This window comes from Lissotriton helveticus, chromosome 3_1 (assembly GCF_964261635.1).
Source record: "Lissotriton helveticus chromosome 3_1, aLisHel1.1, whole genome shotgun sequence".
Classification (NCBI taxonomy): domain Eukaryota; kingdom Metazoa; phylum Chordata; class Amphibia; order Caudata; family Salamandridae; genus Lissotriton; species Lissotriton helveticus.
Window position 1 is genome coordinate 211,123,641 of NC_136061.1, and position 21,530 is coordinate 211,145,170.

Sequence of the window (21,530 nt, forward strand, 5' to 3'; positions counted from 1 at the left end):
GCTAATCCTAAACCAAGAGAAGTAGCACGCATATATATATATATATATATATTTTGCACTGTGGCAGTTGCCACTGTGTAGTTATATGGAAGTCAGACTTTTCGGAGGGGAGTTTTTTGTTTTGCTAATAACTTTGGCGTTGTTTGACTAATCTTCTTGAAACATTCCCAAAAATGGATTCCTGCACCTCAGTTCCTTGGAAAGTGTTTGGGTGATACATTAAGTAGGGTCTGACAAAAAGTGGGGTTCCCAAAACACTTTTTTCTTCATGCAATTTCTATAGAATTTTTTTTCTCTCAGAAAGCAGGCTTTTGTGATTTGGTCTAATCTGTATATTACTAAAATCTTACTTTACATTAAACAAAATATAGGAATTCACTCAAAAAAATCTGACCTCCCAAAATCCTCTCAAATTATCACAAATCTCTTTTTTACTAGAAATGTGCCACTCATCAATAACTTTGGATTTAACTTCTGTTAAAATGGTATCTTTATTTTTGGCTTTCAACCAATCCTCTTGGGATACATTATTCTGGAAATCACTATTTATGAGAACATTGGCAACCGAAAACTCAGTCCATGAGTTATAGTCAAGATGTGTTAAAGGTAAAGATAATCTACTGAGACAATCAGCAATTACATTTTTAGCTCCAGGAGCGTAATGTATTTCAAACAAAAAGTCTTGCAAACGCATAGAAAGTCTGGCTATTCTGGCAGTGGCTCTGCTAAGGCCATCAGTGGTGAGTAATTTGGTGAGAGGTTTGTGATCACTTCTCACAATGAATCTTTTTCCCCCAAAAAAGTTTCTAAAGTGTTCTAATACCCACACGACAGACAAAGTCTCTCTATTGATGACTGAATATTTTTCCTCTGTAGGAGTGAGAGACCTGGATGCAAAAGCGACCACATCGTCTTGTTTCTTGTCTGTCAATTGGGTCAAAACTGCACCAAGGCCCTTTGAACTAGCATCAGTAGTGACAAAAGTATGAGTATGTGTATTAGGATCAAATCTTTGCAAATTAGGTGTTCTGCTAATTGCTTTTTTATTGAAACAAAAGCTTGTTGATATTCCTCCGACCATGAGAAAGTAACCTTGTTCTTAAGTAAATTCCACATGGATTGGGTTTTTTCAGAAAAAATACTCACACACTTTGAATAAAATTCAACTAAACCCAAGAATGATCTTAAATCATCCTTAGATTTAGGAGAAGGAGCATAGATAATGGGTCTGATCAATTTAGTCTTGGGTCTGATACCATGATCACTGATCTCATGACCCAAATAAGTTAACATTTTCTGAGAAAATTAGCATTTGGATTTTTCAGCGGTAAGACCTTTATTATTTAAAATGCTTAAAACTTTCCTTAACCTGTCATCATGTTGATGAGTCATGACCCATGATGAGAATGTAATCTTGGAAAAGTGTAATCCCCGGCATATCACCAAATAACTGTGACATAAGTCTTTGAAAGACCACAGCCGCACAGGCTAACCCAAAAGACATACGGCGAAAATGAAAACATCCAAATGGAGTGCAAAAAGCTGTCATATCTCTGCTTGAATGATGCAAGGAAATTTGGTGATATGCCGATGATAGATCAATCATAGAGAATCATTTGGCACCATGAGTAAGAGACAACATTTCATCTATCCTGGGTAACGGAAATTGATCCTCAATTATATCCTCATTGAGACTCTTGAGGTCAACACATAAACACATTTTTCCATTGGCACGCCTTGCTATAGCCAATTGGGAAATTCATTCCGAAACCTCAATAGGTTCAATGATACTACTGTCTTGTAATTTGGTCAATTAAACCTCATCTTTTGCAATCATGGGACTGTTACGTACCTTGTGGATTTTAGGAATAGCATTACTCTTTACCCTAATGCGGTGTGAAAACCCTTTAAGTTTACCAACTTTACCTGTGAACCATTAGGGAATTCCTTCAGAACCCAATTCTTCGTACTTTCACAAGCAACCAGAAATTGTTCTGGGCTGTTAGGATCAAGAATATTATGTAAAGCTCTTTGATCCTTCCAACTCAAAACAGATGGACCCTCAATTGCTATGTAGAGTTTACAAATGCCTGTGCGATCTTTGAATTAAAAAAATAGTGAACGATAACCCAACATCTCAATTTTGTCACTAGTGAAACTCTCAGGAAGAACATCAGTGGGTTCTAGGTGTGAACCAATAACACTGACAAACTTAGTTTACCAAATATTTTTTGCAATAATAGTAAAAGGAGAACCAGAATCCGCAGCAAACTGCAAGGGAATCCCACCAAAAGGTACTATGTACAAAGGTTTACTATCAGATCTGGTGATGTTAAGAATAATATTACATATCTTGTTCTCTGAGTGAATTTGCTCAGAGTCATAGTCTGAAGAATTAGAGTCAGTTTCAGTAAGACAAGTTCATTTTGTTCTGATAAAGCTTTAGAACTTATGAAAACCCTGAGCGAACTTGTAGATCAGATCCAAGAAATGAAAATAAAGATGGCGTTGCGCACGACGTGTAGAGGTTGGGTTGCATGACCCAATAATGCCACGGTTTGCCCCAGAATGCTTTGCGGTGGCTAGAAGGCACACGAATGCTTCACGTGAAGATGGAGGAGCTGCAACCAAGCAATGGGGAACGCGCAGGATCCTAGCTGCAACCAAGCAACATGGAGCGCGCAAGATCATTGGAGCTGGTAAGGTTGAAATGAAAACAAAGCCGTTGGTCGAGTGCGCGGGGACTCAATGCGATTAGGTTTTGATTACTTCAAGAATTACAACAAACAAACACTCGCACTAACTCGTACCAACAAAACTCACAGATCCGATTCATCTGATAGCTGGAACAGTTGTTTTCATCTGTAGAAGCGAACTGGCTCTTTGTGAATCGTTTTGAGTACAGTTCCAGGTGAAAGCGCGCTTGACAAAGCAATGTAGATAAGCCTTGAATTGCAGAACTTGGTTTGCAATGTAGATAAGCATTGAACTGAAGAACGCCAGCTACTACTAGAAGAGTCTTGAAGGACGAGGAAGAGGGAAAAAAAACGGTATCCGAGGTCGTCACCAAATCAATGTAGTAATCCCTCATTAATACACCTCCAGAAGCATACTGGTGTAATCGTCTTTATTGCCATTTGTAGTAGGAATGAATACAGGTATGATTGTAGGTGCTGCCAAGAATTAATGCAACATTCCATAACACTCCTATAAATACAGGAAACCTGGAATGTAGAGTGTTCATTGAACTCCAGTAATGTCACATTCCATTGAAAGCAATACAGAAACATACAATATAAAACCAAGCAATGAATACCTACCAAATTACATATATACTACACACCTCTATGATGCAGTGCTTATGACATCATATATTACATCTCTGATGAACATCTGAAATCTTTGGCGGTGCATGTTATACATCGGTCAGTTAAATATAGCTGGTGAATTTCAGTGTTTTTTGTTTTTAAAATGGTAGTTTGCTATTCTTAGAAGACCTATGTGTCACTCCACTTTTTTTTCTCTGCCAGGTGACCCAAGGAAGTTTTGTACAGAAAAAAGCCTGTCAAAGCGAGAGGGAATCCCCCTCTTACCCATATAGCACCTTAGAGAGTGCTACACATAGTCAAAACAACACAATCACTATAATTTAGTTTATTTATTTAATCTACACCTTTTACACATACTCACTTGGTCCTGAGGAAAGCCTGTTTCAAATTAAAAAGGCCAGGCTGAAACATGTAGACCACACAGGACGCTGGAGGTCATAATCCATACTCCAACACGTCCGTCTGCCTTTTAAATAACCAACAGGGGCCCAGTAAATTAAAGTATTTTTTACCCTCGGGTACTGGGACCGTCTGCATGGTTTTTTAACTTTCACCTTCTCACTCACCACACTGCACACTCAGCAAGTATACCAGCTCCGCAGTAATCTGGCGTTGAAGCACACCCGGGACACATTAGGTGTCACTGTGGTGGGCCCGATGATGAAGCATGCCACCAACTAGGTTGGTGGGTGAGGGCTTTTTGAAAAAACCAACTGGTTTGCCGACACACGTACTCCATTGAGTCTCTTTCTCCTGTAACTTAGCTAGTCCTTTTTTGATTTTTTGATATATAATAACGGGGATTCGGACTAGCTTACCTAGTCCTCTCTCTCTCTCTTGATTTAACAACTCCACTTTTACGAACATCCATGCATTTTGGTACCTATACCCTTAAGATTGTATTCACATTTTTTTTTCAACTTGCAGGTGACATTTAAATTCGCAAAAAATTGCTCACTGGTGAAAATGCCCTCATTCACAGAAATCATATTTTGTGGACATTTGCGCCTACATCGCAGAGTTACTTTGACAGAATGGTGAGTGTTTGTGGGTGGGCGGTGGTGAGCATCCACAAACTTAGAGATTTGTGAATACTCATGAATATTTTGCAAGTTGCTATGCTGGAAACACATCTAAATATGCTCATAAAAAAGCTTGAATATGTGCCTTTCCAGAGTTGGATAGGCGGGTATGTCCTCACACAGCCCCAATATTTCAAAGGGGGTATAGTGGCATGGCAATGGATTGTCTATGAGGGGGAAAAGTTACCCCATGGAAAAAACTGGAAACAAAAAATATGATTTTCCATATTTCTCAACTCGTATTTTCCAAGGGATTGTTTGCAACACAGACAAATGACTGTCATGTGTAAGTTGTTCACCTAAATCTATGATGTGCATCGATTTCCATTCAAACAAGTTACACGTTATGTGAAACACCCAAAAGTTCTTCAAACTATAGAACAGGGAATATTTTTTCAATTTAACTGAGCCCTTCATCATTATAGTCAACAAACAGCGGCCGTACATTCAGATATTTTCTATGTCCTACAAGCAGCCCATGGATCATTTACCAGCACTTCCAGAGCATTAAACCTTTTTGCACCATTTTGCTACTGTTGACCGGGCCATACAAATTGAATGGGTGATGAGTTTGCTTATATACATTTTACTTGCATAAGCACAGTAATACCAACTCCTGGCGTCGGGTAATTTCTGCACTCTAAGAATGCATTTTAATCAGAAATATTGAAAAAATGTAATAAGTGTATGAATCATATGAATTAACAATAGTTATATAAAAATATGAACAACTGCACCTTATAGAGAGGGACAGCTTGTCCGTGTCCTTCACAGCATGTACCATCAAAACGCAAGTCTTACAAGCACAGACATGAGCCTCAAAGGAATCTGGACTTACGTAGGCACACTGTTATCGTGCCTATACCTCTATCAAGAAACCTAAAAAACGAACATAAGCATGCTTCAATCTCCTGCAGTCAGCCTGTAGTGAGAGTGTGGACTTAAGATTTAAGAGCTCTCACTGTACACAACAATGCTCTTACCTTCTCTGTAAATCTCTTGATGAAACTGAGACCCTTGTCAAAGTTTTCTTGACCCACACTGGCCGAAGCTTCAACCACAAAGAAAATATTGTGCTTTTTATTCTTCAGCGGGTTAAGGGACAGATCTGCAGACCCCTCGGCTATGAAAAAGAAAGGAAAGTCACAAGAAGAGAATAAAAACAAAACAAAGATCAATATGAATGAATGAATGAATTAATGAAAATGAATTTGTAGAGCGTGACGGCTGCCTCAAAAGGAGCGTACTGGCGCTGTGCCAAAAAGAAAGCAGGAGTAAAACTACATCTCGTGGAACAGAAAGGTCTTTAAATGTGCCTTAAATGCTTTTCTTAGAGATAACCCGGAGACAATATATGAAGGCGTCTGGAGTCTACTGAAGGGACAAAAGTAATAATTCTTGACTGAGAGTGGCATTGGGTAGGTTAAAGGCCGCACAGATGACAATCTTCACTTAAAGGTTTCTGAAGCTGTTTCCACCATCAGAACACACTATGGCTCAGTGCAGAACAACATCTACATTTTTGTCTAAGAGACAAAGTTTGACCCATAATTCCCAGTGACGAACCCCGAGATGAAATGTAGGAAAAGAAGATCGGGCAAAAAGATAGGCAATTCAGGAGTAGGTACCACTGCATGGCACAGCTGCTGCCATGTAGCCACAGCAGAGGCCATACTTGGAGCATGAGCTTAAGGATGAGCGCACTGTATGAAATTGATGCCCAGCATGCAAGCCAGCTGAGACGTGCACCATATAAGATATGACTTAGTACATCGAAACGTTATTGAGGGTCATTACTCTGCTTCTCATTAGTGAGTTTTGAGGTTGGACAAGCTTTGAGAAAACATACCAAGCCTAGCAATATCTGAAGACTTGACCCCTGGGGTAGTCTGGAATGGTTTGGCTTTCACTGATTCCACTGCATGTTCTTATGCAGCACGTCCTGCAAATGTCAAAGTTTGCTAAAATCACACACCTTCTTTAAACTCCTTTGAGGAAAGGTTCTGGCAAAATCCTTACCATCATGCAATCCTTTACTGCTCCCAATAAAAACGATACCCCCCTTGTGTAGGTGGGCCTATCACCAGCAAAAGGACAGGCTACAAAACACACTAGAAAACATCTAGATTTTTACTTCGAATTATTTGAATTATAATCATTCTGAGGCTGTGGGGAGCTGGGATAATTCAGCCAGGAGTCGGCAAGCACCCAGGTAACCCTATCAACAAATGGCTGATATATTTCGGGGAGAAAGGTTACAGCTCTAACAAACCTATGGCTCGGTTCTCTATGAATTTTTTGATTTGCTCACCTCTGAGGACAGCATTGTCTTCCTATGATGCATGTCCTGTTCTGTGCCCCTATGTTTTCGTGGGAATTTCTTCCCCCAAGTTCTTATTATTGCATCAGTGCCAGCAGCACAGAGTTGTCTGCATTTCTTTTCATCCTCGACAGCAAATAATTATGCTACACTTTAGAAGTGATTCATATTCTGCCCACTAGCGGGCACTAATGCTACTCAATTGGATGCCGCTGTAGCATATGCTTCGCTACACATCACATAGGAAGAATGGTCAGAGTAAAAAAATCCCAGGAAAATTTTGATAATACTTCGATCACTATTCCATGAGAAAAGCCTTCTGACCGGGATGGTTTTAATTTGGTCTTTTATTATAACTGAAAGAAAGTAATCTAAAAATCAAAACATAAGTTATGCACATACAAGATCCAGGACAGTATTGTTCTATCTAATGTATACAGTGATTTACTAAAATGCTAGGGGCAGTGGAAGTGATAGCACATTCTCCTTGATCCTCAGTGACATCACAAGAAGTGACATAATTTCAATATTAACCCTGGTGGCATCAGAGAACATGTCACATGGTCTTTAACCATGCTGGAATTACTGGCTGTGACTTCACTGAAGTTAAAAAACCTATAATAAATGATAATTAAAAAAAAGAGGATACTGAAGTAGCTAAATGAAAAAAAACAGGCATAACCTCCTCCTGCGGGACAACCAAAAGAAACCATTAGTGAAATCGCCATGGTAGGAAGGAGCGGTGCAAAGGAGGGACAATTGCAGTAATAGACCAATCAGAAACCAGCATTGCTGAATGCCGCAGCTAACAGCCAACGGCAATGGGTGGGTTTGCCAAAGCACGAAAGTGAGATACAACAGGTCATCACTAATGCTAGATCTAAAAAGGAGAGAAGGTCTATGTCTCAAGTCACTATATTTCCTGTCACCAAGGGCCAGATATATCAGTGGATCAGAAGAAATACATGAGAGGAAGTATGATTAAGAATTATAAAAATCAAAATCAATGTATGCAGCAAGTTCATAATTTCAATGATTGTAGAAAGTCTAGATTGCTGTAAAGGTTATTTTCTATACATAATTGCTCATCGTGACCTATATTAATATGTATGCAGCCATCCAAATTATTTTCCAGATTTAAATGTGTGCCTGTAGGATCTGTAACATTTACTTGTGTACTGAGAAGCTACAGAGCACCAGTACTGTGTACATACTCAAAACACACACTGAACGAATTGTACAGCCAGAAACAGAAAGGCATGCAATCACAACCAAACCGTTACTCCAAGTAGAATTTAGACAATAAACTCTGCAGTTTTTAAGCACTGAGGAAAATAAAAAGAAACACTAGCAGATTAAACAAATACAGGCACCCCTCATTCGAATAATAAATACCCGTAACGAGAATACTTCCCAACCTGGAGGTCCATAGGAAAGCTAATGATATAGAGAGCCTGAAAAAAAGCTAAGGGGAACCCCTCATAATTTTGGGAGATCCCAGGTGTGTTGCTTTAGCTTAAAGTTCTTAAAGGGAAGGCTGTTTCTACCCATTCCTATGCCCCCTATTTGGAACAGATTGCTTAATAAATATAGGGCTGATCCCACAGCAGGAACACCACCCAGTTTTGCAAAACTGATAGAAATCACGGAAATCTTCACTTGTTTTATATTTTGCCAATGACTTCCATCCGCAGTAGAGGCTGAGGGCATACCTCCTAATGGTGTCCATCACAGTCAATTCAAGATTCCCGATACCAGCTTCAAAATCAGCATGGATACCACTAGAAAGGTCTGAAAAGCTATCTACTCCTGATACTGCAGTTGACTAATGGGCTGTGACTTACTAGAACCTACATCCGCGTTGTTCAGCGATGACAGACTTGAGCATGCAAGCATGCAAGCCTCCCTTTGCAGAGGCAGAAGAGGCAGAAGCATGTCATTCCCTATACTGCAGGTTCATCAGTTTTGTGTCCCTTGAGCAGAGTACTCAACCCATAGTCCCATAAGCCTGAGAGTCCTGTGAAGCAAGTTCTATTCAGGCCTTCATCAATACTACTTGCTATTCTTGCTGGCACAGTAGTTGGATACAGAATCACACCACACCAAAAGGAGAGCCCTAGGCACTTAGGGCTAGATGTAGGTAATTCTTATTTATCACTTCTTAAATACCGAATTTTACCGATTCGGTATTTAAGAAGTGGTAAAATAGAGGGGGGGATGTAGGTGTTTCAGAATCGGTAAATACCGAATCGCTAAGATTCGGTATTTACCGATTCTGTAAATTACGATTCGGTATTGCCCATTGATTCCTATGGGCTTCCTACCGATTCGGTAAATACCGAATTTTGCAAGGGTGCGGGGGGTGTCACTTTGACACCCTCTAGCACCCCAAAGACGGACATGTGTGCCATGTGGCACACAGACATGCCCTAAGGGCATGTCTGTCTGTCACATGGCTAGGTGTGCATGCACACATGTGCATGCACACCTGGATTCGATATTTTACCACCCAATTGGATTGGGTGGTAAAATACCGATTCTGTAAGGCCTTAGGGACTCTGAAGAGTCCCACCTACATCTGGCCGTTACCGAATCAGTAAAAATACCGATTCGGTATTTTACAGAATCGGTAAATTTACCGATTCGGTAAATTTACTGAATCTGTAAAAATGGCCCCCTACATACCAAATACCCATTTACATTTATTGCTTCCTACTTCTGGCCCTTAGGCACTAACTAATAACCATATAGTGTCAAGAGAAGTGTAAACCCTGTACCCCTTTACAGAGGAGCGAGAGGCACATAGTCAGGCACAGACATTGAAAAATTGTGTGGTGCAGGGGGCTAATTCACAGCCTTGTCTGCTGTAAAAGGAAAATAGCTAAAGTACCTTATCTTGATGCTGTGGTATTTATTCTGTGCTACCTGTCTCCCCTCGCCACTTCTCTCAGTAGCCTGCTTAACCATACCACAAAAGCTCAGCAGGGACCGGGGAAGCCACGATGAGGATATTCCAGGAAATTCAATAAGAAACATTAATATCCTGCAGAGCACTAGACACCAATAAAATTGTAACTAGAACAGTGACCAGGCACAGGGCTACCACAAAGGTGGGTGAAATTTGGAGACATTACTGCAATTGTATCCTCACCTGAGCGTTTTACCTCGGTCTCCAGAATCTGCAATTCTTTCTCAAGATTGAGTGGACTATCAAACATCTGCCAGCCTTTGAAAATGAATAATAGAGAAGGAATCAGTATGTCAGGAAAATAAAACATAATCAGAATATTTAGAAGTCATCTTTTAATGTATACACTACAAACTAATTTAATTGTATTTAACAACTGTTACTATCATTCAACTCAACAGAACAGGGGTCTCCAACCTTTTCTGTAATAAGAGCTTACTTATGTTCAATGAAACTTATCCCAAATTACTAACAGTATTAGTGCTGTAATAGTGACCAAATCAGAGATGATTACATTGGTAGCCACCATAAGCAATATTACCAGCAGTGGTCACCTCAGTGCACCAGGCAGGGTTGCCAGCAGCAATGTAAAACAGGCTTTGTTAATGTGGAATGCTGCAATGGGGGTAATACAGTCAGCCAAAGCTCAGTACCCCTGGCACCAAGGTGATAATGTTAGTAGTAAGTCTTTCCCGCACCGCATGTTTTATCAGTCAAATATCAACTTTAAATATATTTTGGAAAATCAACCATTTTTCTCTAAACATAAGTTTTTGGGCTTTGAACATACACACATTTTTTTTTTCAAAGGCTTTATTGTTCCAACACAAGAAACACGGGTCCTGTAGCCTACATCCACAAGGTGGCCGTCTGCCGTATGAGGATAATAAGCAAAAAACACATGTAAAGTTGCAATGCAATACACTGCAAGTCGCCTACAACCCTAGCGGGCCGGCCACGTCAATCAGTTATCTAGAATTGCACTGATTTAACGTAAAATATACAAATATGAACTGAAGGTAAGTCTACGTTTGCACTTTGTGGTCACAAATAAAAAGAAAAAGCAGTTAGTCAATGAATATTGCACACTCAGGCATGGTAATGCAAGGCAGCGTATAAAACAGGACTCTTCAAGAAAGGGCACACGAAAAAACATTCGTCAGGCATAGGGCAATAAGGCAGTCACGTATTACAAGAGCGCATCAAACCACACCAGCAACATCACCTCGTACAATCGGGTGAGCATATACATATCAGGGGATGACGTGCTTCACGCACAGCGCTGCGGAGCGATGAGCTAAGAGTGTGGTCATCAGGGTGACGAAAAACCCCAAGTTGGCATTACGAGGTTTGATCCACCGGATCTCTCTCGTCAGCGTCATTCGCTCTCGCTAAAAGATAAGATGTCAGAGGCGACCAAATGTCTCGGGGCCTAGAGGAGCTGGGCAGCAATTCAGCATAGTTGGAGAGCTGTTCCTGGCAATAAATCATATCGTCCAGCCATTCCTTAAACTTGGGCGCCTTCCCTCCACCCCAGCGGCAGGCCACCCTTCTTTTTGCCATCAATAAAGCTAAAGCTATGTACTTACGGGATACCGGTGGCACGGGTTTGACATAGCCAAGCAGGGATGTACGTCAGTCATCTGGTGCAGGGCAGCAAAGACCTGTTCCCAGAAGGTCCGGACTGTCGGGCAGCCCCAAGCTAAGTGCAACATGTCCACGTTTGATGCATGGCACCTATCGCAGGCATCTGAGTCTCGCAGTTGATATCAGTGCAGTTTGGCCGGTGTGTAATACAACCTGGGTAGGTATTTGTAATGAATAACGCGCAGTTGACTACTAGCAGATATGCGCTCAGTCTGTAAGCAACAAAACTCCCATTGGTCGTCAGTGATTTCAAATCCCAGCTCCTCTCCCCACCGCGCTCGGGACTGCGGGGGTGGTTCATCCCGCTGCTCATGAATAGCACGATACAATAAGGAGACCAGTTTCGTCGGAGTTTCGCGTTGTAGGAGTAGATGGAGGGGTGCAAGCGTAGGGGGTTCCGCTGGGAAGTCAGTGCGTAGCGCTCGGAGCCGCATGTATAAAAAGCTGTCCAGTGGCGTGCGGTCCAGATTTTGAAAGATGCTATCCGATGTGCGAAATAGCCCGGCTAAGGAGAGAGGGAGCTTTATCCAATGAGATACATTGTCGGCAATACGGGTTAGAGCCACCCCATAATTAAGCCTCATGAGTTCCTCTTTATCTTGTGTGATGCCAATCCCCAAATAGCGAAATTCATCATTGCACCATTCCAGCGTGTAATCTAGTGGAAAGCGCTGTACCGAGTCCGTTAGAGGAAAAAGACATTTTCCCCATTTAATTTGGACTCCGGAAATACCACCGAAAACGAAAAATTCCCGGAGGAGCACATTGAGATTAGCACGAGGATCACGGACGTACAGAGTAATATCATCGGCATACATTGATATAAAAATCTGCCGCAGGTTACAACGCAATGCCATGTCGTTATGCCGCTGTCTCATTCGTGCTGCCAGCGGTTCAGTGACCAATGCGAATAGAAGGGGAGACAGAGGACAGACTTGCCGGGTACCTCGAGTAATCGGAAATGACGCGGACATGTGCCCATTAACAAGCACCTTGGCGCCTGGCTGGCTATACAAGAGTCTGATCCAGGAAATAAAAAGAGGGGGAAAGCCCATCCGTTGCATAATGCCAAATATGTAATCCCATTCAACAGAGTCGAATGCTTTGGTGGCGTCAAGAAAGACCGCCTAAGGAAGATCAGGGGAAACGGTATCGTAGACAGTGAAAAGAGTGCGCACATTATGGGAGGTAGACCTCCCCGGGAGAAACCCAGACTGGTCCGGTAATACCAAGTGGTCTAGCAGCAAACTCAGCCTATTGGCAATAAGTTTCGCCAAAATTTTGGCATCAAAATTGAGCAAGGAAAGCGGACGATAAGAGCCACATAAGTGAGGCGGCGTTTCAGGTTGCAAAAGGGAGACGATGAGCGCTTCTCTCATGGATGGCGGAAGGATACCAACATCCAAAGATTCCTCAAAGACTTCGCACAGGATAGGTGCCATTAGGTCTATATAGGTTTTGTAAAATCCAATTGAGAAGCCATCGAGCCCGGTGGCCTTACCCGATTGCATGCCCATGATGGCCTCGCGGACCTCGTCCAGTTCGAATGGTGCACATAGAAATTCGCGGTGCACATCGCTCAGCCATCCTAAGGCTACATCGTCTAAATAGGAATCCAAATCAAGATCGCGTTGGCCAACGCTCGTGTATAAGGTGGCAGAATGGCTGGCAAACTCATCTAAGATGCTGGCGGTATCCCAGCATCTCTTACTGTCTGAGTTTTCCAATTCTATAATGTAGCTGGAGTGTTGTGGTCGCCTAATCGTGTCTGCTAGCGCTTTGCCGGGGCGTTCCCCCTCTCCATATCTACGCGCCACCCAGTGCTTTCCCCGAAAGCGCGTCTCCCTGCGCGCTTCTGCAATGTATTCAGTCAATGTCGCTCTAAACTTGCTCTGAGTGTCCCCGTCTGGATGTCGTGTTAAACGCGCTTCAAGTGTTTGGAGGTCACGCTCTAATCTACAGAGTGAATCAGTGATGCTCTTTAAGACTCCCGCCCCCTTAGATATGCAAACTCCTCTAATGGTGACCTTGAATGCCTCCCAAATGGTTTCTACGCTCTGCACAGACCCTTTATTCTTGTTTTAAAACTCTTTGATCTCGTCTTCCAGTTCCGTTCGGAACACCTGATCTAGCAGCATGCGTGTGTTCAGTCTCCACATGCAGCGCGGGGGCCCAAAAGTCGCAGAGGAGAGCGTGAGCATGACAGGTGCATGGTCAGAATATGTTCTGGCTAAATGTTGCACCGCACTAACCACATGACCAAGTCCACGAGATAGAAGCCAGTAATCCAGTCGCGCCCAAGAAGCAGCATGAGCAGTGAAATGTGTGCCCTCGCGCTGGTGCGGGTGGACATGTCGCCAAGCATCCAACAACTAATTATCAGAAATAATGCCATATAGCGTCGCGGCAGCTTTAGTGCGATGGTGCGGTGCAGGGTTAGATCTATCCGCATCAGGAGCATAAGTGACGTTGAAATCCCCACCCCAGATAACATAAGTCGAGCCAATCTCATTCACCTTTTTCCAAAAGGAGGAGAACAATTCGGGGGAATCTGTGTTTGGGCCATAGCAGCACACTAGGGTCACTGAGTCAAGCCCCAGCCGACCGCAAGTAAGGCAAAACCTCCCCTGATCATCACTGGAGGAGCCAGCTGCAGAAAAGGGCACGTTGTTCTTAACAAGTATGGCGGTTCCCCTAGCATAGGTGGAGTAAGACGAAAAGACCCTGTGCATTGACCATCGGGAAGCAAAAACAGGGGCCCGCAGGGGATTGAGATGGGTTTCTTGCAGCATCGCTACATGAATGTGATGGCGATCTAGGTAAGCTATATTCTGCCTCATCTTCCGCGGATCCCCCAGCCCTCTGACATTCCACGTGATAACATTTAACGGCGTCCCCTCATGAGTCATCCTGTATGTGAGTGAATAAATGGAACATGCCCAGCCAGGCAAAAGTGCAATGTACGCATTCAAAATTAGACCTACTATGTGCATCGTCAACAGTAGCAATCCACCCATACAGGGCAGTCTTACAGACAGACAATAAGTACACAGTGCAGTACGACAAACTTTTCTTTACAACACCCACTCTGATCAACCCTCACCCCCCCCACCCACTGAAGCATCCCAAGCATGCCAGTATCATGCACCCTCCCCCCTGTCCCCCCTGTGCCCCCCAACAGAAAAACCAACAATATCATAGGTCTCACTAAACTCTTGTAGTGGACCAAAGTGGGGTAAAGCCCTCTGGGGGCCATTCAAGGTGGCGGCACAACCGCACCCCAGCCTTACAGTCCAACAACCAAAGCTGCCGAACATGCAGACCGGGATGCCCGGCAATGAAATATGTGGCACAAACCAGATGGTCACAGACACACACGCACACTGTTGTGATGTTACTTAGGCAAGTATGTTGCTCGTGATAAGGCCTGCGACCTGGGCAAGTAAAATATATTATATCAAAGAAATAATGAATTTGAGGTGGCCATGAAGGCGGCCGCCCCCACCCACACACTTCAGGATGAAATTTACGCCAACTCAATTGGATTTGGGTATTTCAGCACTCACATTATATAGCAGGGTAGTCCCTGAACAGAGCCCCCCTGATTCAGAGTCGAAACTAACATAGCACAGTACTCTTACTGCGGATCCATGTCCACTTCGTCCATCGGGGAGTGCTGGGATTCTCCCGCAGCAGCACCGTTCCTGGCCGATCTTTTCAGATGTTTAAAAAATTCCTCTACTTGCTGTGGCTTCGTTAAGAATCGCTGCTTCCCTTGATGCGTAACTCGCAGTCTCGCCAGGTACAAAAGTGCATAATCATTCTGTGCTTTGCGTAATTTGTTCTCGACATCGAAAAACTTCTGACGTTCCTCCTGTACCATGGGGGTAAAATCAGGATAGATGGAGAATGTGACTCCATCATAGGACAACACTCGCTTGCTACGTGCAGCTCGCAAGGCCAAGTCTCGGTCTCTATAGTTTAAGAGTCGTGCTATTATAGGGCGAGGGGTGTCTCCAGGCTTGGGCCGAGGCCCCAGTGATCGATGAGCACGTTCAACAATAAATTGAGCGGAAAAGGCGTCCGCGCCTATTGCTGCCAGGAGCATCTTCTCCACATAGTCCTCCATGTGCCCAGTGTTGGTGAACTCTGGAATGACAATAAGGCGGACATTATTGCGCCAACTGCACGCTTCCAAATCTTCGTTCTTCACCGCAATAACGTGGAGCAGGTTATCCATGCGAGCTAATTGGGACGTGTTGTAGTGTAGCTCCTATTTTCCCAATAGGCTCTGCGCATTGGAATAGTACCTACAGCAGTAAAGGCCTAGGCCAGACGTTAACTAGGTCTACTACTGTCGATACTGGACTTAATTTTTGGGTTTGCCAGCTAAGCTCAGAGTTCGCTAGAAACTTTCTCGAATGTTCAAGGAAGGATTAACTCCCCTGATTAGACAAGAAGGGATTTAGTTTCTGACAACCATAGAACATGACAACTTTGCTCTCCCCTAATCAAGAGTCAATCTCAAGAGTCGTGTGAGCACAAGGCAATTATTTTACTCAGTCAGTACGTGCATTCTTAGTCTCATCAGAATGTAGAGAAAAGGAAGAGACGGGCGTGTTCAATAAAAGGTGTTATTTATTGATCAGTCTCTTTTCTCGTACAAGAGAAATGGATCGATATTATTGCAATACTTATAGTTAAGTAAAGTGCATACATTAGAAGCAATAGTATAAAATAATACTGTAAAAACATTGATATGGTTTCTGAGCCATACGATGTTTAAAATGATTAAAATATATTTACATACACATATACATTTGACTAAACGTACTCAACTGGTGTTTCTAAATACGCCTACCCCGTGTACCTGACCTAAGTCTAATGCGTGGGCGGGAATAGAAAGTTACAGTTTAAGTTAAGTTTGTTTTTGCCAAGTGAATAACTAAAGAATTCTCTGTGAGGGGTTATTCAGTTCTGTACCTGGAAGTTAGGATGAATGAGGAATGGTATCTCTTTCTCTGCTCTCGATATTCCAGGCTGCCTGCGAGGGCTGCCCAGAAGCGCCGGTGCTGGGTCTCTCGGCTTGAGATAGCAGCGCGTCTCTCAGCGCGTCAGGAAGGCGGGGCTGCTGCCTGCGGGGTCTGCTTCTGCTCTCGGCTTCGGCAAGTATGGCTGCTCCGTCTTGTCACCACGCGTGTGTTTGCATAGGGCAAGGTCGGCAATATTTATACCTTAAAGGTGCCGAGATTGACGTAAGGATGGACATAGGTACGTCAATAAAGATGTCATACGACTTGCTCGTTAGCACATTCTTTTGCAAAAGTTCTCTGTGAAATCAAAACAATGGCCGCACGGATTTTCCAGGTTGTCATAGGTTTGATTTGTTATGAGAACGTCGTATGCCTTATCAGGGGCTGGAGGAATGTCGCTTGTCTAATTAGATCTCAAGCGTTATGACCTAATCAGATAACACGTTCCTGTGCCGTAGTGTGACTGCGTCAGATAACGGTATCTGCATCATGGGGGATTTCTTGCCTCATGGGCTGACTGTTAGTTAACTAGCTAGGTAGTTTAACCAGAATAGGGTCAGGAATAGGGGGATCGATTCAGAACCTATAGAAATACACGACAGTGTGAGTAGTGGAGACATCCTCCGAATCAGAAATACGCCTTTCCGCCTCTTTAAGACGCTCATCATGCCCATCGAGCTTGTGGGTGATGGCGTCCATCCGTGATGACATTCTGTCCACTTTGTCTACAATGGTGGCAAACCCTTGTCGTACCTCCCGAAGGATAACCTGGACATCGGTGGTCGGGGAGGCCGCCGCAGCTTCTTCAGCACCATGCCCAGCCTGCTCCTGATCACCCTGACCAGGTCGGTTTGCTCTTTTGGCGCCATCAAAATTAAGCTTGGGTTGGCGCGTGTCCGGCTTGCCCATTGCCCCCAAGGAGTGTCTCAGGAATCACTACCGTAGTGGTCCGACAGCGCACTGGTACGTGCACAGTAAGGTAGGGGTAAGCAATCGGCACGGTGCAGTGTCCAGAAAAGGGTGAGGATGTAGCCGACCCCTCCCCCGCCCCCTACGCGGTCCCCGGAGAGCAGGGTGAGGCGCGGAAGCAACGGCGGCGATAGGCCGCAGGAAGGCTGAGCACGCTGTACTGTCCAGGCTAATGCGCCAGCTCAAGTGGACGCAAGCATGAATCCAAGTCTCCCAGTAGGTCAGCAACAGCACACCTCTCAATCCACCTAAGCGGGCAAGGTCAGGTCTCCAAGCACTACCACGGAGCTAGCGCGCAAAATGGCGCCAACGACTCACCACCACAGGCGCACCGCGCCACTCGCCTCGTCGCCTCAATAGGTACCGCCCTGGGGGGTGTCAGGTCCATATGCAAGCTTGGGCCGCCGGCCGTAACAACGCACCACCCAGGGGCGTCCGGAGGCAATCGAGTGCCCTTGCTCGGGGTGGTAATTCCGCAGTGGCCACAGCAAAGTTGGGGCCCAAGAACGGCCGCGGGGAAGGCGCACTCACCGTCGCTCTCCGGGATCAGCCTCACACAAGGTCGTCACTGCCAGTGATCCGCCAGCGGCGGTGAAGCCGCGGGCGCCGGTGTCCAAGCTCTCCAGTCCGCGGCAAGGGGGCGCGGTCTATACGGCCTAGTCAGCCGCGCCACAGTACCGGTGTAAGGTAGTCCTAGTGGGCCGGCACTCAGGCTCCAAGAGGATCCCAATCGGGCGGGGCTATCTTTCGTTGCCTATCCCCAGGGCAACAGGCGAGCAAGAAAGGTAGGATTCAGCCCATAGGTACAGGATGGTCAGTACCTTCGAACAGAGGTGCTAGAGTTCACCAGTTCGGCCAGCAACCGGATAATTTAGAGGATTAATGTCGCCGGGCGGCAGGAGCTCCGTACAGCGAGGCCATCTGCACGTGCGCCACCTAGCGCCCCCAACATACACACATTTTCTTCTTACATGCACTCTCAATTTTTAAATATTCAAATAAGCAAAAGCTTCTAATTAAGTAGGCTGGGCTGAACACGGGAGAGCTACATACAAGTGGCTGAAAGGGCTACCAGTAGCTCACAAGCTACTCACTGAAGAAACCTGCAACAGAACAGATTTTATGGCCCCCTGAAGCATGAAACAGAGTAAAACTAGGAGTAAAACCTCCAGGCTGAAGATTACACACACGCCTCTTAAGTACACCCTTAACCAAGAAAGTTGTCAGAGCCCTGTTGTTCCAAGTTGCAATTACAATGAAATTCTGTATTGTTTTGTGTGTTTGGTCCCCATCCAAAGTAAGTGGAAACCCCGCTTGCTTAAGTGCCAAACCCAGTAGTTGGTCCATCTTTTATTTCTACACCGGTAAGAGTATGTCACCACTACCCCTGATTTAGGAGATCATGGGCCCGATGTAGGTAAAAGTCATTTACCGATTCTAAAATACCGATTTTTACCGAATCGGTATTCTGAAATCGGTAAATGATATGTAGAGAAAAAAATTCGTTAAAATACCGATTCGGTAACAATCGGTATCGTGTTTCGACACTTACCGAATCGGGAAATAACGATTCGGTAGATACCGAATCAGTAATGGCAATACAACCGTATGGGCCAAAAGGCCCATAGGAATGCATTGTCAAAACCAAATCGGTATTTCCCGAATCGGTATTTCCCGAATCGGTATTTCCCGATTCGGTATTTCCCGATTCGGTAACCTTTCCGATTCGGTATTTTCACCGATTTGGGCGGATTTCGGACTGCTACATCCCGAGGGCTTGATACCGGTCGGTAACGGCCGAAAATACCGATTTTCGGCCGTTACCGACCGACCTACATCGGGCCCCATATATCTACTTACCGTCTGCAGCTACTTGCACCTTGAATGCCACGTCAGATGTTTCGAGAGCCTTTGCCTCTCTAGCTTTCAGCGACCGTAAGATGCCATGCTTCCGACATTATGAATTGATCAATCTATCTCTGTGGTAACTTCTACCAGCATCACACTCGGCATTGCATGTCATCCTGTCGAGGCTGTAGCACACCCCGTATCCTGTGTCTCGGGTTGCAGTTGATACCACATAACTTGGAGCCTATTTCTTAACAGACCTCATGCACCAGGCTGCCTCACACATTTCTTGTTGGTTCGAAATCAGCATGGAAGCAACAGATTCATCTTAGGGCTGTATTGCACCAAGGGTATACGATTCTTCGATTGCAGCTGTCACTAGTAGGTGGCTCTAACCTTCTCCTCAGGCTACCTCAAGCAGTTCCTCAATGTTTTTGAAGCTTATGAAACGGGCAGGTGGTTGCACATGAATGCACCCTGCTGGCTCTTTTAAGTGACTTTTCAACTCCTGCCTTCCCAAAGCAACATGTGATACATTCATCTACACTCGTGCGTGGAGGGATCACCAACCTCGCTGAAAAAAATGAATGGAATTTAAGCATAGAAATAAAAACTGGACTTTTAAAAAAGACGTATTTTGATGCCTTCTTGAATTGTGGTTTGCGGCAAACATCTATCTCTACAGTCATTCTGACTACCATCCCCAAATTATCTTACAGTATATAGAAAGGAAAATAAATCCTACTTTTCATATATTTCCCTAATCCTTATTCTGTTGAATATTTTCTCAAAACAGTAATTCTACTTCATCATGGCTGCAGCAGGTACGAAACAACTGCCATCTTTTCTAAATGATATAGGAAAGCAATGACTCACCTGGAAACAATGAGCAAGACTACTTGAATCCTACCTTATAGTCATTGGTGGAGCAAAATGTACCCCTTTCAGGTAACAACACATTCTTTTACTAAACGTAGGAGTAGAAAGATGAAAAGTGTACAACAACAATCTACCTAATACTTCTTATTTTTAAAACAAAAATGCTTTTATTGAAGTTTTCATGAAGATAGAACAACAGAAAACAACAAGATATAACAAATGTGTATGGCAAGGGTTACAGCATCCGGCTGGCGAGGTTGACACAGCTATCACCAGATTTAATGATTGGGTCATTAAAGCCTGCGATAAGCTTGCCCCCAAAATTTTTTTTTACACTAAAAGGATTCATCCTTCTGCACCTTGGTATAACCCCAATCTGAAAGCTCAGAAATGCATATGTAAGTGGAGGAAGAGCTATAAGGCAGAGGACAAAATAAAACATAAAGAAAGTATAAGGGCATACAAACAACTGTTGCTCACAACTAAGCAAGAGTACTTTGCGAGCCAAATTGAACTAGGGGAAAACTCAGCAAAAGAACTTTTTAAGATTGTCTGTAAATTGGCCAACCTTCATATGCCACAAGTGGCAGAGACATATGAACAACTTGGGGAGCGTGAAGAATCGCGCTCCACACCCAGACGCACTGCGGTATTGAGGATACTAGATCCACTCGTTAATAATCCATTTTTCCAACTTTATATTTTTCCAAGTATTTTTCAAAAGTGTTTGTCATCTTTTTCTTCTTTTCTTTAACTGTAATCCACATATTTGACGTATTGCGTTATTCGGAAACTTAACGTATTAACTTGTGCCCATCCAGGCTTCATCGTAAAATACTTGGAAAAATATAAAGTTGGAAAAATGGATTATTAACGAGTGGATCTAGTATCCTCAATACCGCAGTGCGTCTGGGTGTGGAGCGCGATTCTTCACGCTCCCCAAGTTGTTCATATGTTTATGTTGCATCAGGGGCTATGCCAAATCCAGTCTGCACGCAACTGATAAAACTTGCAAAGTAACCCTAATGGAATATGTTGACAAACATTGGTGTGCACACCACCTTATTCATTGTTTACAAGTGGCAGAGAGCCAGGAACTTTGTGACAAAATTGACAAGCACTTTTTAGATAAAGTTGAGGACATCTTCTCATCCTTTAATAATGCCAATACTGGTTCACCTCATGAACCAGGCATGGATATTAATATGGCCCCACAAACACAGTATGTCTTGACTGAATTCCCTCCGCTAGCCGACACCGACACTGCTACACTCCTGCAGAATCTGGAACCAGGCTCCCCTTATGACCCCTGCCCTATTAAAATAGCCAAATTGATTCCTCAAATTTTTATTACGGCCCTCACTCCCCTTTTTAATACGGTGCTGGGGGTGGGCAGTTTCCCAGCGTATTGGAAGACGGCCTCCTTGATCCCGTTGCTAAAAAAACCAAATCTGG

At 43.9% G+C, this 21,530-nt stretch overlaps 1 protein-coding gene across 2 annotated transcripts in view; it reads right to left on the minus strand.

Moving 5' to 3' along the window:
- The window catches only part of LOC144822280 (complement factor B-like), an 827,973-nt gene that overhangs the window by 520,310 nt on the left and 286,133 nt on the right, over positions 1-21,530 (minus strand). For both annotated transcript variants that reach the window (XM_078679607.1, XM_078679606.1), the window contains exons 5-6: positions 9,883-9,957; positions 5,395-5,534 (exon numbers count right to left, since the gene is read on the minus strand). In XM_078679607.1, the coding sequence (XP_078535733.1) occupies positions 5,395-5,534; positions 9,883-9,957 (215 nt within the window). The remainder of the gene's footprint in view (positions 1-5,394; positions 5,535-9,882; positions 9,958-21,530) is intronic.